General features: G+C 38.6%; 1 protein-coding gene across 3 annotated transcripts; it reads right to left on the bottom strand.

Moving 5' to 3' along the window:
- Positions 1–75: 75 nt before the first annotated feature.
- Positions 76–19779, bottom strand: GPRC6A (G protein-coupled receptor class C group 6 member A). 3 transcript variants are annotated; one of them, XM_046006384.1, is made up of 6 exons: positions 19586–19779; positions 16397–16700; positions 14007–14843; positions 7238–7450; positions 3704–3827; positions 76–1190 (listed from the first exon to the last, which is right to left on the bottom strand). In XM_046006384.1, the coding sequence occupies exons 1-6, from the start codon at positions 19777–19779 to the stop codon at positions 76–78; spliced, it is 2787 nt and encodes a 928-aa protein (XP_045862340.1). The 3 variants fall into 3 exon arrangements, with proteins under 3 accessions (XP_045862340.1, XP_045862342.1, XP_045862341.1); XM_046006386.1 differs by having other exon boundaries at positions 14532–14843; XM_046006385.1 differs by lacking the exon at positions 7238–7450.
- Between the last annotated feature and the right edge of the window lie 3458 nt (positions 19780–23237).

Below are 23237 nucleotides of genomic sequence, written 5' to 3'. Positions count from 1 at the left end.
AAATAAATGCACATTTTAAATACAAAAATCCTAGACACATTTTATTCTAGAACATGCCATCTCTTATGGACGCTTTCATATACTTGAAATTCTTTTTCGAGGCAAAATTTTAGATACACGTGTGGCATTTTCTCTGCATATGGGTGCAAATGCTTGTGCCTGAAGATCCTTGCTTTCCTGCCGGGTTGCCGACCTGCCACCAGAGCTGGGATCGGTCATTGTGATGTTGCTGTTAGCGGAGTCCAATGAAACGTGACTTATGGCAAGGCTGCTCGCAGCCTGGGAGGAGTAACTGTAAATCATCTTGAGAAAGGCAGATTTTGTGTTAGCCTCTTGCTTACAAAGAATAACATAGCATTTGGGGAAGAATGTGCAACACAGGATCCCGTAGTTAGATATTAAAATAACAATAATCTCCACGGCTGGCAAATATTTACCAAATGTCGTGGCATAGACGGGGATGAATATGATCCAAGCTATGAAGTAAATGAGCATGCCAAATGTTATGAATTTGGCTTCATTGTAATGCTCAGGTAATTTCCTGCCTTTGAAGGCAAATATGAAGCAAATGAAGGCCAAGATGGCAATGTAGCCCAGCATGGTGCCAAATGCAAGGATGGATCCCTCCTCGCATTCCAGGAGGATGACTCTGGGCAAGGAGACATTCTCTTCCACAACAGGTGCGGCAAAGATCAGCCAGATTGTGCAAATGACAACCTGGATCCCTGTGCAAGTGAAGATGATGGGGATCGGTTTATAGAGGCACTTCAGGAAGCTCTGCAACTTGGGATCGAAGCTGAATGCTAGCAGAATTTTCAGAGACTTCATCAAAATGCACGAGATGCAGAGGGTGAAACTCACACCAAATAATGTTTGCCTGGTTTTACAGGTGAAGTCTTGGGGTTCTCCAATGAAGAAGCCTGTGCTGGCAAAGTTGAGGAAATGACAGAGAAGGATCACATAGCAGACCAGCAGTCCCCCAGATGATTTCACAATGGGTGTGTTCAGGTTTCTCGTAAATATTATGCCGATGGCCAGAACGAACATGATGCCCAACAGGGAGAGGGCCAGGAGCAGTACAGCCAAGGAGTCATTCCAGTTGAGATACTCGACTTCCTTTTCAAAGCACCTTGTGCTCCTTACAGGGGCCCAGTGAGTTTCATTGTTGCATAAAAAGCAGTGATCCATATCTAAAAGATGGGAGGAGATTCAGTTACATTGCAGACATTTAAACCAGGTAGATTGCCCACAATGATGCTACAAATGAGACTCCTTAGTTACAGTCCCGAGAAGAAAAGAGATAGAGATCATTGTCATATTGGTTACTTATTGAACTAAAGCATGCACAGAACCCAAACGAAGGAAAGAGAGAAAGTGTGAGAGCAAGGAAGAAAAAGAGGAGAACAGAAAGAAAAAAAGCAGCTGGGGTTTGAGTCTTTAGGAAATCCATATACTCAGGATAGATGCTAGCCTCTTAGGAACTTGCTGTCATATAGGTGGCTGTTCAGGGACCCTGTTAAGAAGGAGGGCTTTGGACTTGGATGACCTCAAGTCCTTTTCTCTATCACTTATGATTCCTATAATCTTGAACAAGTAAACTGAATTTCCTGAATCTATTTCCAAATCTTTTTAAAAAATTTTAAAAAGTGGGGCACCTGTGTGGCTCAGTCGGTTAAGTGTCTGTCTTTGGCTCAGGTCATGATTCCAGGGTTCTAGGATCGAGCCCCGTATTGGGCTCCCTGCTCAAATGGAGTCTGCTTCTCCCTCTCTCTCTGCCATTACCCCTGCTTGTGCTCTCTCTCTCTCGCTTGCTCTCTCACTCTCAAATAAATAAATAAAATCTTCTAAAAAAAATGTTAGAAGGCTCTGCTTCACTGGAGTGCTGCATTCAGTGGCAGAATAAACAGAAAATGCTTTGCATGGAGCATTACACATGATAGACACTCAATGTAGTGAGACCTGCTATTATAAATGAGGCTGCAGTTCTTTTAAAAGCAGAGAAAATATGGTTGGGTCACCCTAAAAGCTCTCTAAAAGTAAGATAACTCAAGATTGTAACCCATGACCATGAATGAAGAATTAAAGTTAATTTTTTTGGGTAGGAGGTCAGTAAAATTGAGCCTTTCACACAGGGAGGGATAAGCTTGGAAGTGATTTCTGCTGATTCTGATGGCAGGGCGGGATATAGACTGATATCAGAATGGAGTCTCTGGGAGTGGGATTGCATTTGTTCTCCAGTCTCACGCCCTAAAGATGGCGCCCCATCTCTTGCCAGAAACCCTTCTCTGGGCATCCATCTGAGAGTCCCCACAGTGCCCATGCAAGTTTATATGGGGCCTGCATTTTCTTCATTAACCTTAAAGTCAGGTTGTGTGTCTGTGTACACATTTCATTACCTCTCCAGCCTCTTCCTCTTCCAAACCCTGTTTTCCTGTTCTCCCCTAACTGACTCTGCTAGCAGGCGCCATCTTCTTCACCTGTTTGGTGAACGCTTAATGGTCTTGTCTATGTACAAGAGCTGTGTGCTGGAGACGTGGAGAACAATAGGAGAGGATGTCCTTTTAGATCACCCTAAACTCTTGCTTTTCCTCCAAGGGAAAGACAGTCTTCAACACTTGATCTTTTCCTGGTTATCCAAAGACAACCCATATTTTATTTTGAAAACTCATGTACATCTTTATGGGAAATAAATGCCTCATACTTTCTTGGTGTTTTTATTTATTCCACCTGGCAGAGTTTCCAGACACTGTATTACCTGGAAAATACACACACACACACACATACACACACACACCCAAAAATAACTAATTATTTACACAGTGAAGCCCATCTCGGGTTGGGACAAGTCATATTTTTGTGACCAAAAAAACCCACAATATTTTCTGACAAAATAGTGACAGAACATGACTATTGGAATGTTAACATTGCGTTACATTCCCCTTGGAGGCAATGAGAAAAAAGAGTAAGCATTTGAGAACTGTTCCAACTGTCAGGTTCTCAGCTGTCATAGATGAATGGGGATGCAGCAGTAAACAAGGGAACATGATGCTTTAAAGTAGGCTGAACTCCAGGGCAAGTGCTGATAGCTCCTCTTAAGAGCCTGAAGGCTGCTGACATTATTCTTGTTCTTTAATCTGTGTATTTTGCTCTGATCTTGTGAAATTGTTAAAGATAGGTTTGTCAAACAATTAGTAGCATCTCATCTATGTCAACAGTTCATCCCATCCTCTCACAGAAGGTTCTTTTTAGGCTTTACCATTGCCTCTTGGTAGGAATAATGAGCTCTCCAGGGTATGTACACCTATGGGTTTCTACCATACCCTGTTTAACTAATTTAGCATTTATTTACTTATAGTTACTGTGCCCCGGCTACAAGCCAGGCTTGTCTGTGTGGGGGCTACATGGACAAAAACTGACAGAATCCACACTGTTTTGAGAGATGTGAGAGAGGAAGTCCAGTTGAGGGGGTGACAACTTCCCTTGGAAGTGAAGTTACTTTTATATCTGTTACATATTGGTTGTACATCTGCTGATATAATAGAACAAATTCCGAGACCATATGAAATTTCACTGAAATTTAATCTAGCAGAGGCATAAAATGCTTTTTTTAAATGAAAAAAAAATAAGATTCATGTAAAAAAAAATCAGCCTAAGAGAAATGGTCCAGGTGTGTCACTGTACCTGCTGTGGTGATGATAATTACCTGTCTGGTTACTGTAGTGATTTTCAGGACAGTTCACACATTCATAGCAGCAGATATGTTGGCTTCTTGTGGTTTTCTTCATTTGTCCAGGACTGCATTCCTTGGAGCACTTAGACTGAATTTGCTGCAAAGTGAAAGAAGTCTCAAATACATTTTTAAAAGATTTATCCTAAGTAACTTTGACTTAATTAATTAATTTTTAAAAGAGTTTATTTATTTGAGAGGGAGCGCACAAGCAGGGGGAGGGGTGGAAAGAGAGAGAGAAGCAGATTCCGCATTGAGCAGAGAGCCTGATGTGGAACTTGATCCCAGGACCCTGGGATTGTGACCTGAGCAGAAGGCAGATGTTTAACCAACTGAGCCACCCTGGTGTCCCAAATTTGACTTAATTTAAAAATATGTTTATTTACTCATATTAGTGAGATCACATGATAATTGTCTTTCTCTGATTGACTTATTTCCCTTAGCATAATACCCTCTAGTTCCATCGTTGTCATTGCAAAGGGGAAGATTTCGGGGGTTTTGATGGCTACATAGTATTCCATTGTATATATATGATCTCACTGATACGAGGAATTTGAGAAACGAGACAGAGGAGCATAAGGGAAGAGAGGGAAAAATGAAACAAGATGAAACCAGAGAGGGAGATAAATCATAAGAGACTCTTTATCTCAGGAAACAAACTGAGGGTTATTGGAATGGGATGGCTACATGATCGACACTGGGGAGGGTATGTGCTATGTATGGTGAGTGCTGTGAATTGTGTAAGACTGACGAATCACAGACCTGTACCACTGAAACAAATAATACATTATATATTAATAAAAAAATCAATTAAATAAAATAAATTTTAAAAATACATTTACTAAATAGTATTATGATCTCTTTAAAAAATAGCAAATAGAATTGTTTTGTCATCTGGAGAAATGTGAACAAGTTTAAAAGACAGAAAAATATTTCAAATAGTGAAACTGCCTTAAGAAGAAGTAGTTTTTGTTGCATTAATAACTTCTATAAGAAAATAAGGGAAATTAGTTCTTTCTGAAAGTCCCTCGCAGAGGGACAGATGTGTAACGATGGAGCTAAAGAAGAAATCAATGGCTTAGAAATTTCCAATCTTGTGTTGTATTAAAAAGTTCAACTATGTAAGAAATACTAACTTATTGGGCTTTTATATTCTTTAGAAGCAGGTAATTAATCATGCTGTCCAAGGTCTCTGTCCAGTCTAAACTTCAAAAACAAAACAGTGGAGGGACACCTGGGTGGCTCAGTTGGTTGAACACCTGACTCTTGATTTCCACACAGGTCATGATCTCAGGGGCCTGAGATCAACTGTCACTCCCCACCCCTAATTGGGCTTCTCACTCAGTGGGGAGTCTGTTTGAGATTCTCTCTCTTCCCCTTCTCCCACTCTCTCTCACACACAGTTTCTCTCTTTAAATAAATAAATAAATAAAATCTTTTAAAAAAATGGAAATTTTGAATTTAAAACTAGTAATGTATTAATGAAAAAAGCAACCCTAGATATATAAATAATATTTTAATAATCCTGAGAATATAGATTATAATTGTGCATGTCACAATGTGAATCATATGTAGCACCCTGTTTTTCTGAAGCCCTTTCCAATTTAACTAATAATTCTTTGCACTTCAGCTGTGTTTTTTTTTCCCCATTTACAGTCCCTTTCTCGTGGCATATCTTATGAAATAAACCTGTTATTGTCTCACTTTTACTCTTGGGAAGCCAAAGCAAAATGGGTAAATAAAGATTTGTCTATAGTCTCTTAATAGCTATTCCTAAGCCAGGAACACAATCCAAGGACTAAGCTAACTTGCCCTTTCTCTGGGAGATGAAAACGATCTGGCTAAGAGAGAAAAGAAGCCAAGATTTGGTAGCCCTGTGTCCACAAGCAGTGGCATTATTCTTCTCATCACAGTTATTCTTGATCTGGGTTTTCATTAGGCAGGACATCATAATGGGATACAAGAGAGACCTTCTTTCTCCTCCCCACCTCCCACAAAAGAGAGAACAAAGACATTCTAAAGTCTGGTATTAGTAACTTTGGGATATCAAAAGATTTAGGTTTATCTGATATTTTGGACTATGGGTTTGAAAGTGAAATTTAGATTGGATAGGAAGCATGACAAGGATTCTACCAGGTTTTGCCATGAGCAACTAAAAGGAAATTGCCATTTATTGAGATCAGGGTAGGTTTGGGAGCCCAGTTTTGGAGATAGTCAGTGAAGAGGACCATTAGACACCTAGGGGAGATGTCAATTATGCAGTTGTATATTTATTTGGGTTAAAATTTAGAGGAGTAAAAAGCTGGAAGTCATCTGCCTTCTATATAACGAATGATATTTAAATCCACAAGCCTGCGTGAGATCGTTAAGGAAAAGTGCAGACACAGAAGAGCTGTTCTGAACTCTGGGTATGCCAATATTTATAGGCAGCTGGAACAATAAGGAAGGAGCAAAAGAGACTAAGGAGTGGCCAGAGACAGAGGAAAAAAATTAAGGGAGCATGGTGTTGTGGAAACAAAGAAAGAAAGCATCTTACGAAGAGGAGACTTATTAGCCAGTAAGTGAAGTACAATGATGTTTGGATTTATTAACATTGGTGAACTAGATAGAATTTTGATGGATTGGAAAGAATTCAAGAGAATTCTGGGAGGAGAGAAATTGGGGCCGTGAATGTATTTAAATACTTCAAGGACAATTGCTGTAGAGAGAAATAGAGGAAGGGGCAGTGTATAGAAGGAGAGAAGTGGGGATCAGTGGAGTTTCTTTTCTTTTTTTTTTTTGAAGTTGAAAAGAATAACAGCATATTTATATCATCATGTAGATAATGGAGGAAAGAAAATACTTGAAGATGTGGGAGAGAGTGGAGAATCACCAGAGCAGTATCATTGAGTACAAGTGGAAGGGAATTGGGATCCAGAAGTCAAGGGAGGAGCTGATCTTGGACAGGAACACAGTCCACCCACAGTGCTGGAAGGAAGGTGGATGTGGTGGCAGGGGGACTCTGCAGTTTTCTTCTGATTTTTTCAGTTCGTTAGCAACATAGGAAGCAAGGTCAACTGAAAGTGAAGATGGGGAAGATGTGTTGGAGTTGGGGGAGAGAAGAAAATCTATAGAATAGCTCTCTAGGAAGGGGAGTGAATTATCGGACTAAGGTAATAGTCTGATTGTCCAGCAGCATTAAGAGCCCACTGGAAGTTAGAGATGATGAATTTAAACGAAAACAGTCAACAAGGTGTTTTTGTTTTTGTTTTGCCAAGTTCAGCTATATGGGGGCTCTACTGATTAGGCAGAGAGTTGAATTTACCCAGGATTATGCTTTGGTGAAATGAGGATAAGGAGCAGAGCATGTACAAGAGAGAGAGACACAAGTTGACCAGAGAATTTGAGGAAGGAAGTTGGGGACAGTAAACAGGCAGTAGGGTCACTGGAGATTCTGGTGGGATTAAGGACTTTTGCAACGGTGGTGCTCATTTGATTTGAATGTTATAAAGCAGGCTACCACAAAATTACCTTAAGATTTTTGAACTCATTTTTTGTTTCTTGGTCCGTGATGATGAAGACATCATTCCTCAGATCATATTGCGCCATCCTGGTAATAGCCATGTGGCCATCGATCTCCTTCCAGAGCACAACGTCATATCCGGTATTCATATCCCCATGGGCATCAAAATGAAATGAATTCCCTTCGTCAATGAATGTCACATTTTTTAGTACATCAAGTAACTATAAAAATAGAAATAGACACTAATAGAAATATATATCCATTATGCCAGTTATAACACTACCTTATAAGGAATATCATTTAAAAAGTAGAAAAAGGACATTCTGGATCAATGAGTTTGGTAACTAGTTGAGAAGGTCGGCAATAATTTGAGAATTCTAGCCTTATTTCTGCCAAAATCTTGCTCTGCCAATTTGAGAAATCAAGGTAATGTTTATGGAGGGCAGCTTCTCCAGCTTATCACATTGAGATCTGAGCATCTTTTTTTAACATTATAAAAAATTTCAGGATGGATCCTTCAGGGCAGTTGCCTGGGCTCTAATCTTGGTTCTGTATCTCATTAGTGATGTGGTCTTGACACCCACCGTTTCTTTCTGGGCCTCAGCTTCCCCATCTGTCAAACGAAGTCTACCTTATAGGGGTTAGTTGTAATTAAACATAAAAAGAATTCAGCCCAGTATTGGGCAAAGATTAAGATTAGTAATGGTTCGATTAATATCTGTTAACCCTGTTAATTAGCTAATAGGGATATTGTGACAATAAATAAAAATACTTCGAGTCTATCAATTAATGATACCACCTGACCTTCATGTATTACTTCTAATACTCAGAAGTGTGATATCCTTCTATCCAATAACAACTCAGTGAAACACGCTGAGCGAGGATCATCTTCCTCTTTTCTTAGATGAGCACCACCAGCCAAGGGGCCAAGGGCCTTATCTGGGAAAACACAATTTGACTTCCAGGTCTTTCCATTGTGTCTACAATATATTAACTCAATGTCTTCTTATTTTTTCCTTCTGACTAAAAGCAGTCATGAGTTGTCTTCTGAAGCTATAGAGGGCAGCAAAATTCATCCTTTCCTTCTAGTCACAATTGGATCCTTGGCCAAGACTGAGTGGGTGATCTGAGCCAGTGGTTATTATATTCACCATCCCCAAAATGAGGGCTAAGGAGACAGAGGTACAAACGTGGGAGACAGTCCAGTGACAACAGCACCTTGTTCTTGAGGTGTCTCCCCACCAGAGAAGTTGAGCTGGTGGGTGGAAGGTACTGCCCTTTAAACCCATATTTTTTTATACCGTTTGGTAGGAGGTATGGATCTTATCATCTCCAATGGTTTTCAAATCTGTTTCAGTGATTGTCTAATAAAATGATCTCTAAATTCTATTTTCAATGCAATTCATGAAATGATTATTTTTTAGCTTGAGAGGAAAGAAATGCAGTGAAAAATTACTTGCCTTGTTACCCAATTTGTACAGTAAGAACTTGTAGGCAGTGCATCTAGGACAGGAAATGTTTTCCTGGCAAACAGGGCGGCTCTATTGAGTTTGTGCTGCAGAGGAAGAACTCTGGACTGGGAGGGAGGAACACCGTGCTTCACCATTAACCTGATATGTAACCACAGCTAAGTAAATACCCTCTCTGACCACACTGGGCCTACTCCTCTAGGAGGAGTAAAGAGTTTATGAGGGCTTTTGTTGTGGCAAAATCTGTGGAATGAGGCAACATTATTCTATTTGAATAGAATTATTCTTATTCTATTCCTTCTCAGTTAATCTTTTATGAATGTTTCTTTCCTTCAATTTTGTCATTAAAACATAAGAACACCCAGTTATATTTTAAGGTAAATATATTAGTTACAATTGTCAGGTCAGTGACCAAATGTCACTTTGGAAAAATCTCTAAGCAACACATATTGACTTTATTATATGTCCCCACAGATTTCTTAGTTCTTTTAATGAATATAAATTGATTAGTATTACTTTAAAGAAGGAGGATATCAGATCTAACAGGGTGGAAGTAACCCACAAGTTTTTTTTCTAGCAAGCCTGGAAGAAAAAATGCAAAGGGAACAAAAATTTTAAAACAAGGAAACAAGGATCTACCATCAATGTTTCGACCTCTACCTGTGTATTCATTTTTCTTTGCTTCCTTTCTTCAGCAATTCACACACATGAACCCCAGAAAACCTACTTCTTTAGGGAGCATATCCTCTCCCACTCTGGAGTCTGAACTACATTTCCACCTGTTTTTTCCTGCACTTAATTAGGTTTTCCAGGGTAAAGTTCTGACACATATCAATTCTGTAAATAATGGTAACACTGTATGATGTACATAAGCTAACATAGCTGTAGGCTTGTCCTCACAGGAGAGAGGGTGGAGGCAAGCAAAACAATGCACTCCTGACCTGGTAAGTAAGACAGAACAATTGTTCTGGGTTAAGGTAATTTTGAACATTGCTGCTGTGGTTATGAAGTTATGAAAGGGTTTATCTGTCAATTTTTTTTCCCATGGAGACTCTGAAAGTCACTGTAAATTGACATCATAAATCTTAAACTGGAATTCGCACTTCCACGATTATAGCATTCACCCTTGTATGGCGATGACCTGCTTTTGAGGACGAAAGGCCCAGAAGGCCACACCACTTAAGCTGTTGTGCTTAAGTGTGTTTTTCTTTTCCCTGACTGCTCTGATGTCCATGACATCTCCTTAAGGAGATAAATTCGAGTTCAGAGGACACAGCCTTGCATCTCTGTCTGGTGCTCAACCCATGCCTTCTTCTTTCAAGAAGTTTTCCATGCTATAGTGGATAGCACCCTGGACTAAGGTTGGGGCAATCTCACTGCTACCTGAGCCAGACCCTTATTGGGGAGGTCCCCTTCATCTCTAAATGGCTGCAAGTATTGGTTACCAGTAACATTTCCTTTTGTTACTTCTTTAGGATGGAGTGTAAGGAGCATGAAACGGTGGACCTACTAGAATATTATGGAGATTAGGGGTGATATCTGTCAATGCCTACTATAATAGCCCTTAAAAATTATTAGTTTTGGGGGCTCAGTCAGTTAAGCATCTGCCTTAGGCTTACTTAGGTCATGATCCTGGGGTCCTGGGATTGAGCCCTGGGTTGGCATCCTTCTCCCTCTGCCTTTCCCCCCTGCTCATGCTCTCTCTTGCTCACTCTTTCTCTCTCTCTCTTAAATGAATGAATAAAATCTTTTAAAAATTATTAGTTATGATTCTCCTATTACTTCACAATCACCATCTCCTAAGCACATGTCTCTTCTGACTTCTGGACTAGTATCTGACTGCCATTGCTACAGCTGAATGTCTCAGAAACTCTTCAAATTCAACATCTCCAAAACAGAATACTTCATACTTCACCCCACCAGACATATACTTTTTTTTGTTTCCATCTCGATAAATGGTATCAGTTGTCCAAGTGTGGAATCGCTTGCAACATCTTTGCTTCTCTTCGTCTGCCCTGTTCTATCTCCAGATGCTCTTCATCCTTCCTTTTAAACACCCACATATGTGTGTCTCCATCCATATTGTCACACACAATACCTGCAGTACTTGTACCTGGAGTGTAAGCCATCCTTATTTTATGCCTCGATTGCCAAGTTGGTCCTTCCACCTCTAGGTTTGTGACCTGCTAATCAGTGCACGCCACAGTGGAAATGAAATGCTATTTCTGCAGTGGAAAGCAGATCACGACACTTTCCTGTCTAAAAATATCTTTAATTGACTCCCCTTTGCTCTATCAAGTCCAAACCTTTAAACAGTGTTTGCAGAGTTTCTGTTGAAAGGAAGTCCCTGTACCAGCAGTATCAGCATCACCTGAGAGATATTAAAGGGCAGACTTTCAGGTATCCCCCCAGTGGTAACCGAATTAGCATATGCATGATAACAAGATTCCCAGGCAATTCAGCTGCATATCAAAATTTGAGATGCTCTGATTGATTGGGTCCTAATGATGGATCCCTCACTAATCTCTCTGCTTTAATTTACCTGTAGTTTCCACAAAAAAAAAAAAAAAAACAAAAAAAACAAAACGATTCTTTGGCACTATTTCCTTATCCCTTATGCCATGTTTTCTCTCCCTTCTTGGAGTATTTCTGTCCTGGCTAACTCCTGCCCATCCATCATCTTCTCCAGAGATGTCATGATCTTTGGGGAATGTTCTTTAAATTGTTAATGCCAGGTTGGTTTCCTCCATTATGTGCTTCTCTACCATTTTGTGTCTCTATGAAACATAGTAATGTATCATTCTGCATTGTAATCAGCTCCTTAATTATTTGATAGTATACACCAGTAGACAGATGACTCTTTTAGGAAGAGAATCATCTTGTTTTCCAGAATATTTCTAACATTCAACACAATTCCTAGAACATTGAGACATCCAATAAATATTTGCTAAATCAATGTATGAATTAGAAATTTGACTATTAGGGGCACCTGGGTGGCTTAGTGGGTTAAAGCCTCTGCCTTCAGCTCAGGTCATGATCCCAGGGTCCTGGGATCGAGCCCCACATCGGGCTCTCTGCTCAGCGAGAAGCCTGCTTCCCTTCCTCTCTCTCTCTGCCTGCCTCTCTGCCTACTTGTGATCTCTGTCTGTCAAATAAATAAATAAAAATCTTTAAAAATAAAATAAAAAAAAGAAGTTTGACTATTAGACATTCTGTCATCCCACATATATCACTTACTACTTTCTACATCATCACAAGTAAAGGAAACAAAAACCCCCAAATCACTGGTCACAACAAGAAGGTGGTATCGTCACGCACATCTGAGTAACATTAAAAATCTGTTGAAGTAAAACAATTCTTGTTGCACCATTCCTGAATCCTGCCCACAGATGTTGCCAAATGTGGAGCCAAAGTATGAGCTACCCCCAAATATTGGGAGAAACTTCTTTAAAGTTATTTGAATGTAAAATTATTTAGAAAGTAATATTTAAATATGTGTGAATTTTACCAGGGGTCAACATAATCTTTAAGAATGTATCTTTGATTAGTGACCTTAAATATTGCTGATCTTTTAAACTTTAAGTGTGTGGAGATTTCTTCATAAAAAGGCAATTGTCTGCATTATTTGTCCCACTGAATGTGGCACAGATGTGGTTCACTCACATTGTGATCAAAGGAGCGAGTCACTCAGATATTCCTCCTTTCCAATCTTTTTTTGTTTGTTTCTAGATAACCAGGCTCCCAGGGGGAATAAAGAACAACCCCAGACCCCTACTGTTTAAATAAAACATTTTAGAAGACTCTGCTCCGATTATACTTTCTCAAGTCTTTTCCTCAGAATGTTTGAGGTTTATTCCTGATTTAAAATAGTTTCCCAGATCTTTAGTGGATCAATAGCTCTATCTGAATTTCTCTTTCCTTATGAGGCTCTTTATGTCTCCTCCCCTTTATCCTATCTGTCTATAGGATTGTCTAATTTCTCTCTATTACTCCTCAACCTCTCATTCCAAAAATTCTGTGTAATGGTTTCATTATTGTGGTTCACTTAATTTTCAGTTTTTACCAATCCCTCACTAAAATTTTACATTCCAAAGAGTGTGCTTTCAAACAGATATCTTAAAATAGCTAGACATAAATGTATATATTTTAAAAAGATAGTTTTAATTTTTAAAAAATTCCAATCTCTAGTCTTACATCTTTATTAGTTTTTTTGCCTTGCATTTACAAGATCAAAACTGGTTTTAAAATGACCAATTTGAAACACCCTATGATCGTCTCATGATCCACCTAAAATGTAAGCTGATGACCTCAGACCTTGGACTGTGTGTTTGGGAGTGTTTAAAATGAAAATGACAAATGTAGAAATAGCCTGTCCTGGAACTCATGTATATGGTAAGAATTGAGTCTTACCTCCTTTCACCTTCTTTTTCCTTTACGCATTTATAATAACTGTATTTTTGGAACATGATTCTGTATCAAGACAAACAACCTTGTCTTTGAGTACACACTCCTGAGAAATCTGTTTTAATGAGTAAAATTTATCTTCATATAAAGCAACAATTTGCTTTTAAATATCTTTTTATCGGCATTTAAAAAACACAGTGGAAAATTTTCACTAAAAAGGGTCACATTAAGCTTGAATTTGAGTTTCTATAAACTAATCAAAGAGAAGAAAGGAAAAGACTTCCTTTACCCAGAATTTGCAGCTCATTTCAACCTGAGATATCATAAGAATTGTGATGACTGATCTAATTAACATTCATTTGAGAAAGAGTGGAGTCTAGGAAGACTGTCCTGAGAGTTATACCTGAAGGCTATAAAGACTATAAACCACCAGAGATACCATGAAAAACAAAGGGCATGGAGGCAGAAGGCCCAGACTAGAGTCATATTTCTAGTGCTTTCTAGCTTTAGTTTCCTTATTGGTAAGATTTAGTAATAATAAAAAGGACCATTAAACATGGCTGGTCTCATGTTTCTCAAGAGCATTACAAGGGATAATTCATATGAAAGCATTGAAATACTATAAGATCAGATACAAATCCATAAACTCATGGAAAATACTATCAACTGGATCTTCTTGGAAAATTAAAGAACACCATTTTAGTGGGTCAGTGTAATAGTGAAGGCAAAATAACAATTCTCAAGAACAAAGAACTACTAATGATAGAAATGCAGGCTGTTCAGATGCTGAGGGTATCTACTTACAAAAGCAATACAATTAAGAGCAGTTAATATAAATATCTGCAAATTAAAGCAAGGAAAGATATGACTGTAGGGGAATTTTCTCAGATGTGTGAGTGAGTACCTCCCATGGTTGAAAGGCGTTGGGGTTCTGACAGTCCCGAGCTTGGCAGAGATCCCGAATGGCATAACCAAGGGCAAGAACCGCGAGCTGGATACTGTGAACAAGTCCCGGCTCGGTGTAATCCCACAGGAAATCATTTCTCAGGGAGAAGTTCCTTTCTATATCCTCGTTAGCCTTGTAGGCCAAAGTCCCCTGAGAGTGGTTGGCAATGCATTGACTCAAATCACTGTCCTTGACATGGGCACAGGCAGACAAGAGCATGGCGTATTCATGTAAGGCCTTGTTATTCTCACTGGGAAATACATGCAGATTTTGAAGAAAGGAATGGAAAGAAGACATATTCCCTCTTCTAAAGGCAAACCCCACAACTTTGCCAATCTTTTTAACATTGGGAATGGTGGTAATCTTGGTGGCCGTTGACCAATTATCACTAGCAATCCAGATCTTATTTATATTTCTTTCTATAGCTTTACTGAAGAGATTGAAAACATGGGATTGCCTCAGAAATACCACAATGACATTAACCTGGGCTTCTGCTATGATTTTCTCAAGTGTCTCATTGATCCTGACTTCGAGGGTGTCATCTGAGAGGAAGGCTGGGAGAACTTCTTTGAAAGCTATGCACACATTATTTGTTGCGGTCTGAACTGCAAATGTGTTGAGGGCCAGTCGTCCATAGTCATCATCTGTGGCTATGATGCCGATCCAGTTCCATCCAGATTTCTGAATCAGGTGGGCCATTGCTTTAGTTTGATAGAAGTCACTGGGCACAGTCCGTAAAAATGAAGGAAAGCGAATTTTGTCACTTAGGATTTCTGCAGTTGATTCATAACTCACCTGGAAATTGACAGAATCATTTAGTCATGGTGTTGATGAACTCCAGGTGGCTGTTCATATGCTTTTTCATTTCTGTGAATTTCTGTAATCTTTTCCTAAATTGTTTTTACATTCTTTACATTCTTCACCTTCACCTTGGCACATGGTGAACATTGACTAAACCTAACTACCATGACATTGCTATGCAGACCTCATTTTATACCTGGCATTGCTAGGCTCATCTCCGTTTGACACCTGGACTTCAGTAAAATTAGTGTTCCCTGCGAGTAGTCCTCTTTCCTTTTGTGTTGTCTAGTGTTGTCGATCATGGAGATTATGTTTTTACATGCCATAATCATTGTTGAAAATAGTCTACTTTTCTTACTTATCAGCTAACTAGCATTATACGTAGTCTAGAAAATTTGAGCCAAAGCCTTATCTCTGAGCTCTTTGGGGAAATAATTCTTTTGTTTTGTCATTTTGGGTATAAACTTATTTTTTTAAATCAATTTCACTGGGCTAGATAATGGAACTCTTAGAGTCTTTCATGGGTATGTGCTCTTACTGACTCTAACTCCAGAAAGTTAGATATTCTAAGTTCTTATGCAGTTACTGACATATATATATATATTTTTTTCTATCTATTCTCTTCTATCAGATGGCTATTTCTTGATAATCTGATTATAACTCTTCTTCCTTTCTAACTTTTGGCTTCCAATCTTCCTAGAGCCTAGAAAGCACTGGCCAGCGAGTCACAAAGCAATGTGATGAGAAGGGAAGTTCGTTCAAAATACAAGCTAAGGGGACTTGCTGGACTCTGAGTAGAGTGTGCAGGACTCTAGTGAAGGGTTCTCTGATGTTGGTCTTAAGAGGCCTTTTTGCTTACTTTCTGAGTATTTATTGGCTTTCATTACAAGGAGATTACCTAGTTCCATAGTCCCTGCTCAAAACTTCCCATCATATTCAGAAGAAAATGCAAATTATACTACAGCTTATAAGATGCTGAATGACCAGCCCTTGCGTATCTCTGCAAATACACTTCTTACTGAACTCCTTTCTATACCCCTGATCTAGCTGTATTTACCTTTTGTTATTCTTTGGACATTTCCTCTTGGTCTCAGTGTGTTCTCAGTGTAGATGTACTGTGTTCTCAGTGTAGATGCTGTCCTCTTCTCCTCATCTTCCCTTGCTTGTCCCTTCTCATCTGAGTTTCAGGAAGTGTGTCTTGACCTGCCTGTCCCCTTACCCCTTAGTCTCTGTTCAGTTTTCCTCATAGTACCCAACTGATGTTATTTCAGAAACAAGGCAGTTGAGGCGGCCCTCAGAGTTTTCAGTCTTATCTGAATCCTGCTGAGAACCTTCAGAAACTCGATCTGACAGATTGAGGGGGAGATTATATTCCCTTAGTGCTCTGTCCACTATACCATGCAGAAGAGGGCACCATGCCTTCTTTGACTGAAGAGAAAGAAAGGTTAAAGTACAAGCAACTCCCTAACTGGTTTCCCAGGTTGCCCTGACCCTCTCATAATAAAGAATATGCTCAAAACCAACGTCCGTGGTAACACAAAACCCACCTGCGGCATGAGCTGTAAATTCAGCATCCTGGAGACAGCCATCGTTATTTCCGAGTAGCCAGCACCTATGACAGCCTTAACTCTTGGCATGTAGCTGGAATAGTCACACTTAAACTCCACCATCTCTCTGGAGCAGTTGAGCTTAGACAGAAACCTCAGAGCGGCAGCCATTGCCACTGTGACTTCGGTACAGGTGTCATAGATTTCGTACCCCAGTGTGACTCCAGATAATAGTGGTGAATTGTTGATCATCTCAATGCTATGAATCATGGCAAGAGCTTGAAGAAAAATTGATATTTCAAAGCTGTTGGGAAACAAGGTTTTTTTTTTAAAATCAGAACATAACTCTTCTATAGACGTTATGATGGTAACTTATTTTATTCACATAAGTTATGATGTGATAATAAGTTACGATGTGTGTTATACTCACACAATAAGTTATGATGGTAACTTATTTTATTCACACATCTGCTTTAAAATAGATGATTTCTGGGTCAGTAAAGCTTACCTCTTAAAGGATAAACTCCACTAAACTTCATTTATTTAAAAATAGTTCTTGATGGAAACCTTTCTAAAGGGTATATAGTTTCTCAAATGGGGTCTGTGGAACAGGATTTAACTTTTTCTTGATTAATTTTGGGATCATTTGAATACTCAGTTTAGTATTCTGCAGTACGAGGATCTGTTTGGTATTTGCTCTTTTTTATAGTTAGATGTCACCATCTTATTGCTGTCCAAGTATCTGCTCTTTAGATTCACTAGCCTGGCTTTTGTGGCTGGAAACCAGATTAATAAGACTTCAGAATCACATATAAAACAGGCTGTGGGTATAAGTTCAGCAGCTTTCTCCTAGATAAAGTGCACACTTGAGTTATGAAACATAGCTATTTCCTCTTTCAGTGGGTTTTCCAGTTGACTTCTGATTTGCGATGACTTCGGGGCACTGAGTTGCTTGGTTACTGATTTACTGTTCAGTTTATGTCATCAACCACTGTATATAAAAGATTACAAACTGCCTAATATATAGTAAAGATTCAAATTTTTTAAAACAAATTAAGGAGAACATTATTATTATTATGTTAAATTTCAGTATAGTTAACATGCAGTGTTATGTTAGTTTCTGGTGTGCAATATAGTGATTCAAAAATTCCATATCTTACTCACTGCTTGACATGGTAAGTATACTCTTACAATTCTCTTCACCTATTTCACCCATTCCCTCCCACCCCATCCACCTTCCCTCTGTTAGCCATCAGTTTGTCCTCTGTAGTGAAGAGTCTGCTTTTTGGTTTGTCTCTTTATTTTTCCTTTGTTCGATTGTTTCTAAATAGGGGAAACCATATGGTATTTGTCTTTCTCTGACTGAGTTACTTCACTTAGCATTATACTCTTTAGACTAATCCATGTTGTTGCAAATGGCAAGATTTCGTTCTTTTTTATGGTTGAATAATATTCCATCACACCACATCTTTATCCATTCATAGGGAAGAATATTATTGTTCAGGGTTTTAGTATTTTTAAGTGTCCTTTTAGTTCATTGAATTACGATAAATTAAAGTATTTTAATAATATTATTTGTCATTGGAGACTATCTAAAAGTGAAGTTTGGCAAATCAGCATTAAGTTTTTAATTTAAAGAAAGAAAAAGGAGAGAAAAGTTAAGTAATGAATCATAACAAAAATAATGCATTGTATGACAATTAAAATGTATATTTTCAGGGTCCCCCCCCATGTTAGCTCCATGAGAATCTAAACCTTTTTGGTATATTCACTTTGGTATCCCAGTGCCTAGAAGAGGGCCTGATAATGTAGGCCCTTAATAAATAGTTGTTTGATGCTGAGTGAATACTGTTTCTCTTAAGGAGTGTCAATAAGGTGAAGGAAGTTCAATTCAATTTTTTTTCCAGAATAAATTTATTAGATCAATGATTTTTTCATATTTTCCATCCTTAATTGTTGGCCTGTAATTGTGGGCCTCAAATCTTCTTTGGGTACCCATTCAGTGCTCTGAAAATCTTCATTATTTATCTTGAGGCATTTGCTGGTATTTTTGATAATCAGCATTTAAAAAGACAGTAGCTCAAAGTGCCCAACTTCTAGGGCAAATGCCAGGAAGGAATTTTAGTGTGATGTGGAACCACATTTATCTGACAGCATTCCTAGAGGAGTTGCTAAATATTTTTTGATACAGAAAGAAAAAAAGAGAGGGGGGAAAAGAAGGTCAAATTTACATACAAAAACGTCAAGGTAGAAAGCAGGATTTCCCAGTGGAAGGAAGCATGGCAAACACATTGCCATAGGAACAGAAGCTGATGCTACCTGTGTCCTTAGAAGTTATCCGGGCCCTTCGTTCACAAAAGAGAAAACTGGAAACTGGAACTCAAAGAGTTTAAGTGATTTGCCTAAATCTACAGAGTAAGTTTTTTCCCAAACTGAAATTAGAATTCAAATATCCTGCTCTCCTTAAAGAAAATCCATTTGTAACATCCTCTGCCCAGCTTTACTTTCCCATAGTACACTGTGCCATGTTTTTTCTGTAGTCAAACTTTCAGTGAAAAGCGTTCATCACAGAAGATGGAACCCGTTAAGTTGAAGTAAAGTCTTAATTTATCATGAAGGAATTTAATTATTTCAAGAATGAAAGGAATGCAGCATTGACAAAATGCTAGTATAGAGAGAAATTTTAAATGTAGCCCATTTTAAACAAAACACTAAATAATGCATTTATATCTAAAACAAAATGCATATTGTGGGGGATATAAACATGAACAATACATACTATAAATAGATAGTGTAATATAAATTCGTATACATTAATATTAGTATATAATAAATATATATATAATATAAATAGAAACATGCTATGTATGTTTGTAATGGATAGTCTATGGTGTCTCCTAATTGGTTTTCTCAAGTGACTTCAGGGGTTGTTTGTTTTTAGCCAAATCTAAATACATATATTAAGGGAAAGCATTCACTACCTCTGCACTTAGAGGTTGATTATACATACGGTGCTGATATATTTCTCTTTTAAGGAAGGATTACAAGACTAACTCTATGCAACTTAAAAATATAAGAATTTAAATTTTATTAAAATAATTTTAGGTGTTAATACAAGTGAATGCTTACATGCCTTAGTGTTATAGTATAATCAGGAAATCTAAATGTGTTCTTCGACACTTTACTCACCCGACACACTTTTGGATTTCTGGTCGTCTGGGATAGTCTTCTGAGGACAGCATTTTTTCATGAATGGCAAATAAACCTCCAATCATGATATGTCCTGGAGAAGCGGCAGCCACAAAGTCATCAGGGGTCTGGCAAGGCTGGGAGGCAGCAAGAGTACTCCCAAGGCAGGTCACTGGTATCATCAATAGTGCCATGCTTCAATCCCATTTGCTCTGTTCATGTGAGTTCTTAGGAATCACTGAGCTCACAGAGTGCCAACAACAGGGTTTCTATTTCACCTGTAAACACCATGTAAGGTATAGGGCAGTGTCAAAGGCCGGAAACATTCAGTTTTCAGACGCTTGATGATAGTCAAAACAGTTCCTCACCAGTAAGAACATATCAGACTCTACCATTCCATTCTTGGAAATGGACGCTAGCAGTCATGGTAGGAAAAAAATTATAGAATTAGAAATACAGGTCTTCTCTGGTTTAGTATTCTTTTACTTTACTGATATGTCAAGGGCTTTGGGGTCATGTTGGCATTTCTTTTGAAGTAGAATATAGAATCTTCAAAAGGGAGCAGTTTGGGAAATGCTTCCCACTTCAGGCATGGACCGTATTGCGTTTCCAAAAGGTCTTGCATTCAAAGCCCAAAAGCTTCAGTGTCATTTATAAACTGTTTAGAAAAATAGCATTCTGCTTTTGTTTTTCCAGTAAAACTCTATTTAGAAAAAATGAAATTCAGTTAAGTGTAAGTATTTATCACTTCTAGTTTACATATGTTAGAAATAAATAGTTTTGGTGATAATGGGCAAAACTAAATTTGAGACAAAACTTACCTGATACAGTGTTTGGCTTTGAACAAGAAAGGTCTGTCACAGATTGTCGACATTGCCATAGTCTGTGGATTTTATTTTTATAAATTTGGAATGAATTTTAATTTACATGTTCTTAAATGTTTAAGAATCTGAGCTAACTTGATTTAATGGATTTCCTTTAGAATCTAACAGGATCGATACACCTCAGTGACTTAGGAACCATTAAGAAAAAGTTAAAAACTATAACTTACCTTTTTAAAATCAGTCTTTCCTAGACATTGGATTAAGAAGGAATATATCATGGGTAGGTAGTTCCAAACCCCATACAGCCAGGTTGTTGATGGGTTGCAGACATGTTTAGAGACATTTCAGAAGATAAAAGAGTACAATGACTATTACAGTGTTTTTCATTACAGTGTTTTTATGTTCTATTGACATGTGGGGTCACATGAACCAAAGAGTGGAGAGGTCACAGCTCCTCACACAATGTCCAATGTTCCTTAAGTCCTACATTTTTACCATTAGCAGGATTTCCTCTTAGGATCCAAACCAGTTAACTTCAGTTGTTCAGAAAGTTTAATATACATGGGTTTGAAATCTCTTCAAATGTATAATAATTGCATTTTGCCCCTCGTAATCTTATTACTCATTTGTGCATGTGAATGTGTGCAGTTGGATATATTTGTTTTTATTGGTGCAGGTTTTTTTGGCTCAGTTATCTTTGTTACAAATTCAAACATGATTTTGGCAAAAATATAATAAAAAATAATAAGTTCAGATCATTGTCCAGCAAAAGTATGTAATGGGTATTAAATAACTCAGAGTGATTCTGAAGGTATGACCCTCATGTGACCCTATTGCTCAAACCTGACATTTATTTGAAAACTCGGTGACAAAGTTGGACCAATGATTTCTCTTTGGTTGCAATTTTAACAATATTTAGGGACTTTGTTATCTGACAAAAATTAAAGATAAATCACATTTGCTTATTTTAGTAAATATAATCTAAGTAGAAATATCTACTTCTATAAATCAGACTTCTGAAGGTAGGAAAAAAAGGTTTTGCAAGCCCTCATCCTATAAAATGCAGTGTTGTATGGCAGACAGAACTCAGACTTTGGAAACAGACAGACTGGTTGGCTCGGCCCATTACTTAGCGTGTGACATGAATGAGTTACTAACCTTTTCTGAACAATAATTTTCTAATTTATAAAATAGGTAGGCAGCTATTCTTTCTCACAGTACATTTTGAGACTTGAACTGAATTGATTTGTAAAGCTCCGTATTCTCCTAGGCATTCACTAATTAACTCCTATCTTAGTCCATTAGGGCTGCTACAACAAAAATACCATAAACTGGTGGCCTATAATCAACAAACATTTATCTCACAATTCTTGAGTCTGGGAAGTCCAAGAACATGGCACTGGCAGGTTCAATGTCTGGTGAGATCCTGCTATAAATCTCACATGGTAGAAGAGGACAGGGAGATTTCTCGAGATTGTTTTTAGATCAGCATTAATCCCAGCCAGGAGGGCTCTGCCCTCATGATGTAATCATATCCTAAAGCCCCCACCTCCCAATAACGAAGTCTTTGGGGTTCTGTTTCATTATATAAATTTTAAGAAGACATAAAACATTCAGAACATAGCAGCTCCCACCCTCCCTGTACCAAAACCCAACTGAAAGTTACTAATTCTTTGGAGTTCTACAGTCGGCATGGCTCGGAGCTCTTTCTCAAACACCATAAATGCGTGCCTAGTGGCAGTGACGACGCTTGGAACAGCACCACTGGTTGGTTATCTTCTCCCTAGAAGTTAGATCATTATTGAGTTAGGCTTGAAGGAAGATACAATCTATCCATTACTTCAGAATGCCACTGGACATATTCTCTCCACTGTTGCAGTTTCTGTCATTTTCAAGGTTTAGTTGTGAATTATGGACAGCACTTTTAGCCATAACTTTGAGTCTACCGTTACTACATATTTTCTACTATTAAAAACAGTTGCAGGGGCATTTGGGTGGCTCAGTCAGTTATGTGTTTGCCTTCAGCTCAGGTCATGATCCCAGAGTCCTGGGATCAAGTCCTATATCAGGCTCCCTGCTCAGCGGAGAGTCTGCGTCTCCCTCTTCCTGCTGCTCGCCCTGCTTGTGTTTGCTCGCGCTCTCTGTCAAATAAATAAATAAATCTTTAAAAAAAATCAAAATACTTGCATATGTTTGATATGTAATAACAGCAATAACTATTACTAATCCAAAAGATCTTTTTAAAACAACAGTTTCTAGGGGTGCCTGGGTGGCTCAGTCCGTTAAGCATCTGCCTTTGGCTCAGGTTATGATTCCAGGTCCCGGGATCAAGTCCCAAGTCAGGCTCCCCACTCAGCAGGGAGTCTGCTTCTCCCTCTGTCTGCTGCTCCCCCTGCTTGTGCACTCTGTCTCTCTCTATCGAATAAATAAAATACTAAAAAAACCCCACAGTTTCTGAAGGATTAAAAACTCTTGAAGAAAGTGTGAGAGATGAATTACTGATGGCAGTAGTTCTTTCCTCCTTTTGATCTCAAGGTTCTGTATTTCTTTGTAACTATCTTGATGTGAAGCACTATCTGGTTAATATTATTTAAGAGGAATAGTCTGGAAGTGAGAGCACCACCCACATAATTCTCCTAGAGACACCATTGCCCTGCTTAGACAAGTACAGCAGGGACATATACTCAGTGAGTAGGGACGCTCTGTTCTGTCATCACAGCACTGATGGTGGACTGACCCCCACCCACACCCCCAAACCTGAAAGGCTGCGGTGCAGACTGGTGCAGGTCAGGCTGGAAATGGTCCTCTGTGGCCTGAGGCTCACAGTA

The sequence above is a fragment of the Meles meles genome, chromosome 5 (assembly GCF_922984935.1).
Source record: "Meles meles chromosome 5, mMelMel3.1 paternal haplotype, whole genome shotgun sequence".
Lineage (NCBI taxonomy): Eukaryota > Metazoa > Chordata > Mammalia > Carnivora > Mustelidae > Meles > Meles meles.
Note: the sequence above shows the minus strand (reverse complement) of the source record. Positions and strands in the feature narration are given on the sequence as shown.

Bases quoted from the DNA above. Each gene is read 5' to 3' on its own strand.
- GPRC6A (XM_046006384.1), bottom strand. From the start codon at position 19,779: ATGGCACTATTGATGATACCAGTGACCTGCCTTGGGAGTACTCTTGCT. The intron at 7,451-14,006 runs GTACTCACTCAC...CTATTTTTATAG, and splicing joins ACGCCTTTCAACCATGGGAG to TTACTTGATGTACTAAAAAA. The intron at 1,191-3,703 runs GTAATTATCATC...CCCATCTTTTAG, and splicing joins TCACTACAGTAACCAGACAG to ATATGGATCACTGCTTTTTA.